We start from the raw sequence: 9395 nt of genomic DNA, 5'->3' as shown, positions 1-9395 counted from the left end.
TGTGTCAACATGTTGGAAATTAAAAATAAGATCTAACACAGGTTCAAAGATTTAGTCCCACCTGATTGGATTCTACAGATATAATTCCTCAACATCTTGGAAAGAAAATTCCTCCCAATTCCTCCAGATTCCTCCAGATTCTTCCAGATTCCTCCAGATTCCTCCAGATTCCTCCAGATTCCTCCTCTCTGCTTCAGCACATGAACTCACCAGGATGAGTCACAGTATTACGCACCAATCACAGAGCGCCTTTCAAAACCTGTTGAATGGTATTGGATTGACCAATCACATTGCTCTACTGGGCGTAATACAACCCAGAAGTTAGTTGCACGTTGTGGACTCCAGACGATAATCCGTTATATTTTTGCAAAAAAAAGATGAATTTGGGCAAAATTAGACGGTGACAAGTAGTGATGGTCATTATCCACATTTTATTGGCTTTCAGCAACACGTCCGCTATTTTTCAGCCGTCTTTTACAAAAAATTACCGTCCAAATGACGGCTGGACAACTTGATGCTTAAAACTATGTTCAGAAAGCAAAAACAGAAATCAAATGAAGAAGAAGCTCCTGATCTTTGCAGGAGGAGGTTTTATTAAGAGGACTGTTGGTCCTGATTGGCTCTTAGTAAGGGGAGAAAAGAGTTCTTCAATTTCAACCAATTTGAACTTCTTTTAAATCCAGTGCGTTTATAAACCACATTACAACATATTTTAGACAGAGAGCCCCCTGGTGGTGAAAACTTTTTATACAGCTCGTGAAAAGAACACTTGAGACTATTTTACTAATAAACTTGTAAACAAATCCAAGCAGAAGCTTGAAAATTAAAGTGTTTTGGAGCTGGTTTCCTGGAAGTGACACTCGGTGATCACACACACACACACACACACACACACACACACACACACACACACACACACACACACACACACACACACACACACACACACACACACACACACACACACACACACACACACACACGAGGAGATAATAAAACACGCTCACACAGAACTGACCATTTGTATTTTATTTGAAAATTTCATACAAGGCATTTCCATGAACATAAATACGGAGGACCTGAGATCCTCCTGCACATTAATGGCCGCCTGTATAAATAAGCAGGTTTCAGGCCGATCAGGATCTCAGCCGAGCGCCGAAATAATCAACTGGTGGTAAAGTCTGCTCTGCGCTGTCATACATGGCCGTAGAAAAATAAAGGCTTGGATTTATCTGAATGTACATTTTTATAAACCATCCATTTATACAAATGAACTGAAATTGATCCATTAAAACGACGCCAGCTTCGCTATTCCTGACTCAATCACCAGAAACTCAGTGTGCGTGACTGGAGCGTCGGCGAGGCGTTGACACGTTTCCTCTTCGTCGGCCGTCAACATCAGAATGAGTCAAACAGAAAAAAGCTCCAGTGTCATGACGATAAAGCAAATACAGCAGGAAGAGCTTCTTTTCTCTGCAGAATCCAAATCATTTTCCGTCCGAAGAGCAAACGGAAGCATGGAAACTATCAGTGTGTTAAAAACTCCCCAGTGTTTGTCCTCCACAAAGTGTCTCCTGATGCCAGGATTTAGAGATGAAAACCTGCTATTCCGTTCATCTTAATGCATTTTAGCCATTTGAATGCACTTTAGATTATTTTTTAAATAGATTAAAGTGAAAGTCTTTTTTTTTTTTTTAAATAGTGCTAACATGTATTAGTAGATATAAACGTCTTCTATATATTCTATAATCCTTGTAGGCAAATATATTAAACTGCTTTCTAAAGGACTTGCTATATTTCCTGGCGTGTAGTATCACCATGTTCACACTGTTTGTGTGAAATCATGAATTTCGCAGTTTATTCATATCTTCACTCGGAGGATAAAGCTAATTAGTTCTCTCAGGTTCTTAGATTCCAACTTTGAGCGGATCTCATTAGTTGTGTTTTACGTTACTTCGTATTGTTGTTGATGAGTGAGACTGGTGTCAAATTACACGCACAAGATGCTACATGAAGCCCAACCGTTCCTGGAAGTGACCAATCAAATCAAAAGTGGATTTCTTTTTGGTTCGGGGGCTTCGGGGCCACAAATCAGCTCACTTATGAGGCCGTGTAGGAAAAATACAGTCATTTTTTCAAAATTGTGCATAAAAAAAAAAAAAAATTCCCTTTTTAGTTCAATTCAATTTCATTGACATTTATTTTCCCTCTTAAATCACTTGTGAGGCACCTTTAGGCTTTTAAACACCCTCATACTAACATTGCTGATGGGGTGAAGAAACAACACTCGCTGTATATCTTTGGTTCCAGTGTTCCAAATGGAGGCGAACAGCGTGGCCTGTTCCACAGTCTGATCCACGCAGGCTGACAATACACTCCGCTGTCCGTCTGCACAATAAATACCATATTTACAACTCCGACGCTGCAGCTGCTGGAATTGAGTCAGCGGCGTCCCGTCGCCGCCGCCGCCCGGCGCTCCATGTCACCGGAGCTCGTCTGTTTAAAGGTACAATACGCAAAAATCTTCAGATCAAAACTTTCAACACGAAGATGAAATATTCTAATCTGTACGTTTTGCCTCGGTACTGGAACCGCGGTACTTACTACCATATGTTCTGGACTATAACTTGCATATAAGATTCACCTGGTTGTGTGACTTATATATGAAAATATAAAGGAATCTGTGGCCACTAGGTGTCACTGTATGCCAACAGAAAGCTGCAACGTGCTTCAGTGACCTGCTGCCACCTCACAGTACTCAAGTGGCATTACTTAAACATATTGTACCTTTAAAAAGTAGAAAGGAGTCTGAATGCATTTTAAAAGATGATAACCCATCAGAGGCAAAGCCCAAAGAAGACGTCAGGATACTTGAAGTATCGTCTTCTCACACATGAGAAATGTACTCAGTAATACATGAACCGCTCCTTCTGAATAAAACAGAGACAACCTGCCGACTCCTCCGTCAGGTCGTTTTTTTTGATGGATGGATGGACGAGGACGAGCAGAGAAAAAAAAAAAGGACAATAAAACATTTAAAAACTACATATGAAAAACAAAAGTGTTAAAAATGTTTAAAGTAGAAAAGAGGATATGAAAATCATACGTATACATAGTTTGCCGTGGTCGCGGTGCCTTCGGAGTATAAAAGACTGAAGCAGGTAAACAGTGAACCCCCCCACCCCCCCCAAACTTAGACCAGAGAGCCCGCCTGGTTCTGGGCGGGCACCATGATGGGCACCCCTCCCATGCGGGTGATGTTGGAGGCGGTGATGGCGGAGGTGGGCAGCGGCGGGGGGGACGGCGCCTGCAGCTGCAGGCCGTAATCCTGCAGCGGCGCCTGCGCCTGAGGGAGCTGGGTGTAGCGCTCTGGCCCCGGCGGCCCCGAGCTCCCGTTGGCGCTGGTCTCTGGGTGGGGGGGGTGCCCGTGGGGGAGGGTGCTGCTGTGGTTGTAGCTGTAGTGGGTGGGGGTGGAGGCCCCGTGGCCGCGGTGGGACGGTCGGTAGCCCGCCGTGCTGCCAGTGGCCGTGATGATGGAGGCGGTGTCGGAGGGCGGGCGCTGCGGGTACTGCTGCAGGTGGTGCAGGTGGTGGTTGTTGTGGAGGTGGGTGGGGTCTTTGTGGCGGGGGCTGGAGGCGCTGGAGGACAGCGTGCCGTTCTTGGAGATGATGTCAGAGCCCATGCCGCTCTTCGCCCACGACACGCGCTTTGGAGCCTGAGCGTCCTCCCTGCAGCACAGGAAGACACACACTGTCAAACTATACCGCCACCCGCCTGAGGGGGCGCCACAGAGCACGCGAGGGGGGGGGGGGTTCTCACTTGATCTCGTTGGCCATGTCGTCCTCGCTGTCCGTTCGTCTCTTCAGGAAGAAGAAGAAGCCGAGGAGGAAGAGGAGGAAGAGGAAGCCGAGCACCGAGCCGACGACGGCGCCGACGATCATCCCGACGTTGGTGGCTGGAACCATGAGACACACGGTGATTATACACACACACACACACACACACACACACACACACACACACACACTACGTACAGGTGACGATGTCCAGGTTGATGAAGCAGCTCTCGGAGCCGGCGGCGTTGCTCGCCGTGCAGACGTACTTTCCCGACATGTTGCCGCTCAGGTTGCTGAGCCTCAGAGAACCCGTCTTCTCATCTGGAACAACAGCAACAGTTCTGTCTCTGAGCCTGGTTCTGCAGGTTTCTTCCTATTAAAACAGTTCTTCCTTTCCAGAGGCGCTTCTGCTTGGATCTGTTTCCTCTGTACAACTGCCCTGAAATGACTTCTCTGGTGTTGATCAATAAAGTTGAATTGAACAAAGTGAAGTTTACTCTGCGTCCATCATCAACTCTCAGTTACACCGTTATAGAAAAGACTTCTTCATTTAGACACTTTCATGATTCTTCCTCCCAGAATTCTCTGGTCCAGTCAGTGTTCGCTTAACACAACTGCAGGGACCGGATGATGCCTGGTTTAGCCTGGTTAAACTCTGGTTAAACTCTGGTTCACCCTGGTTAAACTCTGGTTAGACTCTGGTTAAACTCTGGTTAGACTCTGGTTAGACTCTGGTTAGGGTTTGTTTCTTTTCCAGAAACTGGGAATGAAGTGTGAGTCCACAGATCTCTGGAGGATCTCTGGAGGATCTCTGGAGGATCCCTGGAGGATCTCTGGAGGATCCCTGGAGGATCCCTGGAGGATCCCTGGAGGATCTCTGTACGATGGGGAACCAGGCTGAACCAGCAGCTCAGTCACTAGAGTCCACCTCCAGTCCTCCTCTCATTCAGAGAAGTCCTGGGTTGTTGTTCAACTATGCTGCCCTCTGCTGGTCACTGGGAGTGGTGTTGGTGATTTTTCTCATTTCAAATGTAATTAAATGAGTTTGTTTGTGTTTCTTTTTTAGCTTCCTTATCATAGATTTAAGACTGAAATGGGTTTAAATTATATATTGAAGTGTTCTTTCTTTCTTTTAATGGATGTTGTTTTCTTTCCTGTTTTTGCAGTGAAGATGTTCCAGATGTGAACGTTAACCAGTAGCTAGTAATGTTTCCACCATATCTTCAACCGGTTCATAGAAACTGTTTAATTAAAATCTATTCAGAAGATATAATTGTTAATATTAACACACTGACAACAAACAATAGTTTGTTATGGAACATTAGTGACAGTGATCTGATCACGGTCACTGTGATGTGTGTGTGTGCGTGTGTGTGTGTGTGTGTGTGTGTGTGTGTGTGTGTGTGTGTGTGTGTGTGTGTGTGTGTGTGTGTGTGTGTGTGTGTGTGTGTGTGTGTGTGTGTGTGCGTGTGTGTGTGTGTGTGTGTGTGTGTGTGTGTGTGTGTGTGTGCGTGTGTGTGTGTGTGCGCTGCACTCACTGAGCATGGGTGAGAAGAAGACCTCGGATGTGGGGCTGGTTTTCCTCCACTTGTACACTGGGACCGGCTTCCCGGAGCCGGACCTGCAGCTCAGAGTCACGTTTCCCTTCAGAACCGGCTTCCCAGAGAGAGAACACCTGGGAACTGCAGGAGGGACTGAGAGGGGAGAGCAAGAGTCAGACCAGACCAGCAGTCAGACCGGCAGTCAGACCAGCAGTCAGCAGGAGGTCAGACCAGCAGTCAGACCGGCAGTCAGACCACCAGTCAGCAGGAGGTCAGACCACCAGTCAGACCGGCAGTCAGACCACCAGTCAGCAGGAGGTGAGCCGGTTCCCCTCACCCTTCACGTCCAGGCTGAGCTCAGCCGTGAGGCCGGGGTTGTCGGGGATGATGACCTGGCAGAGGTACCGCCCCGAGTCGGACTCCTCCGTGTTGTTGATGTACAGCGACACGTCGCGTGACGGCATGTTGGCGGCGAACCCCACGCGACCTCTGAACTGCGAGCTGCCCACGCTCATGGAGCCTTTGGTGTAGGAGATGATCTGGAGGAGGACGAGCAGAAACAAACAGCTTCAGCTGTGACGGTAACTAACTTGGACAGTTACCAGTTGGGAATGTAACTTTTCCCAACTGTCGGCACTCACATGACAAAAACATCCAAAGCAGCTGCTTTACATGTCCAGAGAAACAATCGTCACGAACAAGAATGAAGAGAAGGACGAAACAATCTAGATTATTTTACTTCACATGCTGTTACTGACAGTCGAATACACAGACCTATGTATAAATACTGTATATATATATTTGGGCATTTAATAATGTCTCATCCTCATTGTGCTTGTACCTAAAGCCAGGCCTTTTAACCCAATAGAACCATAATGAGAAACAAAGTTTCCCCAATACAGAACCCTGTGGAACACCAAGAATCCGGTCCTTTCAGGTCAAAATAGTTTGTGGCTTTAAGATATGTAGAAAACCTTTTAGCCATAATCAAACAGACCTCAGAGGTTCAAAGAAACCAGGTGATCCGTGTCGAGAGACTAAAAGTTTTAAAAACTTACATTGCAAAACTGACTTCATGAAGTCAGTTTTTCATTTTAGTAGACATACAGTATATCCAGATAGAGTAACTTCAGGTGTATTTAATCAATGATCATTTAGACAAAACAAAAATTACAGCCTGTAGAAAAAGACTTTAAAGAAAAGTTTATTGCCAAGTTTAAACAGATTTCAGATCCGTGTCGGTAGAACTCGGCTCTCCTGTGCATCACAACACCAAAGCGTCTCCAGAGACTGTCTCACCAGAGAGTTTAGCTCTGAGTCACACTTTGTTCTTTTAATTCATCTTTCTGGCTGCAAAATACAGTAAAAGACACAGTGGATGTCGTTCCAGATTTAAAAAAACAACTTTTCATCCACGCTGCCTTTTCCAGCTCTCCTGAGTTCTTTTCCTCCCCTGATGTTTTCTTTTTGATTGTCCTCCTCTTTTTGGGTCATCCATCTGCACAGCCCGGTAATCTGACCATGTAATCCGGGACACGGCCAGGTCTCTAGATGATGTGTAAAAAACAAACAAACCAAAGGGCCGCGGAGGACGACGTTCAGCTTCGTTTGTCACGAGAAAAATAGACAAACTCTTCCGCTCCGTGAACCACGGCAGCGATTTCATCCAAACTGGACCTGGACAAACCGACTGTGGAGCTTCAGAGGCAAAATAAAGTCTCTGCAGCCACAGGAAGTGAACGCACGGGATGGAATTCACACTTTCTGCAGGCTTCAAGCCGTTTTCCATCTTGGATTCGTTTCCAAGGGTTTGACAAAGGAAGAGCTTTGTCAGATTAACAGCATTAAAAACAGGCCTTCTGGGTGTAATCCCTGATACTGGAGCCGCAGATGGCTGCTGGGCAGATGTAAACTTGGCGACTTATTGATGACATATTTTCTATAAATAGCCCTCGGTCCTCACCAGCTGGGTGTTGTTGGAGACGTAGTTCCACAGGACGGTGTTGGTGCTGAGGTCGGCGCTGCTGCCCGAGTCGTACGAAGCCCTCAGCACCACCATCCGACCCTTGATGACGTCCAGGCTGGTCTGGGGCATCTGGAGCTGAGCCAAAACGCCTGGACGGAGAGAGGAGAGGAAGAAGAAGCTGTGAAACTGCAGCCGCAAGCAGCAAGACGAGCTTCACCAGGGTTTAGAGACTTTTCAGCTTCAAACTTCTCACATGCTGACAGAAACACCGAGGTTGGTTGTGCCTTTTAAAATCCTCGTTAGCGCCACGAAAATCTAATTAAGAATGAAAAAATATTCATAAAACAAGTGATGAAAGACAGATTAGGTGTAAACAACATATTATACATCACATTACTACTCTATCAAACTTTACAACCTTTTATAGGCCGAGAATCAGAATTTAGAGAAACATTGAAGCCGTAAATCATCAAATATGAGCAATTCTTTAGTCAAATTCACACTTTTCCTATAGATGTTATGAGACGTACACGACACTTTTGTGATTTTTGCTCCTTTAGCAAGTGTTTAGTAAAAATATACATTTTGTATTGTTTGAATTTTACTTAAAAAAGCTGCAAATGTTCAAATTGGTGAATTAGGTTTGGAATAAAGACTGAAAACACTCGCTCAGATAAACTTACTGGATTTACGTCGTTACAGCGGTAAGATAGAAACTTCAAATCTAGATTTTTCTGCTCTCATTGGAATCGGCTTTGTTCTGTGTCGGATGTTCACACTCTTCCTCTCACAGACTAGTCTTCCTCTTTGTCTCACCACGGACTGTTTGGAGTCTTCATCGTTCACCTTCAAGCGTTTTAGTTTGAAAATGTTCAATGATTCAGTCAACGCTTCTGATTCTACGCACGACATCAGGGTCAACCTTCAGTTAAATTCACACAATTATTATTCCTAATCTCTGTTTCGTACAGAAGAAAAAACAAAAGCACTCATCAGATCTCGCCGTCACAATTCAACCCGAGCTGCTCCGACCAACCAGAGTTTGAAGAGGTTCCATGCAACATGTGAGTGAAGAAGGTCTTCATGGATCTACCGCTATATCTCTGGAGACGAGGAACGACATCAAGCTGCCGACCGAAGTCGACAAAGAGCCGGACTGAGACTGAAGCTGCAGCCGGGGCTGATGGGATTAGGCAGAGTGACGCTGGGCTGTGATGCTGACATGCAGCAGATTGTGGCTCTTAAAGACGGATTGGAGGTAAAAAACAGGCGAAGCCCTCCTGGTGTTGCAGGTTTGGCTGCTCCTGCACTGACCAGACTCCCGCTGAGCTTCTGATCGTCCATCCATTAGATTCTGAGGTGCTCGAAAGTGACAACCTCATCATCAATGGTTCCCAGTCTGTTTAAAGTTACTCCCCCACAAATAATCTTTAAAATATACTTAAGATTAACGACAGACCTTCTGCATAGAGAATCAACCAAAGCAGAACATCTCCTCTCATTTCAACCTGCAGGTTCCTAAATCCTTCACACCAAAGTCCAGAAGTTTCCAGACAAACCATCAAACTGCTGATGTTTCCTGACTGACGCCATCTTGGGAAACCTGCCCCAAGGGATTGTGGGATATCAAAGATGGCGGCAGCTCCAGCCAGAACATCAACATCTGACCGATTCAGGGAGAAACAAATTAGATTTTCTTAAAGAGAAGAGTCTTGAAGCCTGGAGAAAAGTCTGAAGGCACAACCTCCTCTTCCCAAGATGGGCATGTGTGGGCGGAGCCAGTCCAGCTCACACAGACACAGCAGATTCTGAATGCAGCTCCTATGATCCAATATTCAAATGGAGGGAAAATCAAGGAGGAGCTAGAAACTTAGAATACTGAAGGTTTCTGGATCAACCAGACCAGGAGGAGGAGGAGAACAGGAGGAGGAGGTGAACAGGAGGAGGAGGTGAACAGGAGGAGGAGGAGAACAGGAGGAGGAGGAGAACAGGAGGAACAGGAGGAACAGGAGGAGGACAGGAGAACTTTAAGAAAGGCTGCAGACTCCTGAA

At 45.9% G+C, this 9395-nt stretch overlaps 1 protein-coding gene across 1 annotated transcript in view; it reads right to left on the bottom strand.

Moving 5' to 3' along the window:
- Positions 1 to 1015: 1015 nt before the first annotated feature.
- The window catches only part of esama (endothelial cell adhesion molecule a), a 46025-nt gene continuing 37645 nt past the window's right edge, over positions 1016 to 9395 (bottom strand). The window contains exons 2-7 of the mRNA XM_080483028.1: positions 7341 to 7492; positions 5715 to 5916; positions 5375 to 5530; positions 4035 to 4157; positions 3820 to 3955; positions 1016 to 3728 (exon numbers count right to left, since the gene is read on the bottom strand). Coding sequence (XP_080339154.1) covers positions 3194 to 3728; positions 3820 to 3955; positions 4035 to 4157; positions 5375 to 5530; positions 5715 to 5916; positions 7341 to 7492 — 1304 coding nt within the window. The 3' untranslated portion in view covers positions 1016 to 3193. The remainder of the gene's footprint in view (positions 3729 to 3819; positions 3956 to 4034; positions 4158 to 5374; positions 5531 to 5714; positions 5917 to 7340; positions 7493 to 9395) is intronic.

The sequence above is a fragment of the Lipophrys pholis genome (assembly GCF_963383615.2).
Source record: "Lipophrys pholis genome assembly, chromosome: 16".
In the NCBI taxonomy this organism is placed as follows: domain Eukaryota; kingdom Metazoa; phylum Chordata; class Actinopteri; order Blenniiformes; family Blenniidae; genus Lipophrys; species Lipophrys pholis.
Note: the sequence above shows the minus strand (reverse complement) of the source record. Positions and strands in the feature narration are given on the sequence as shown.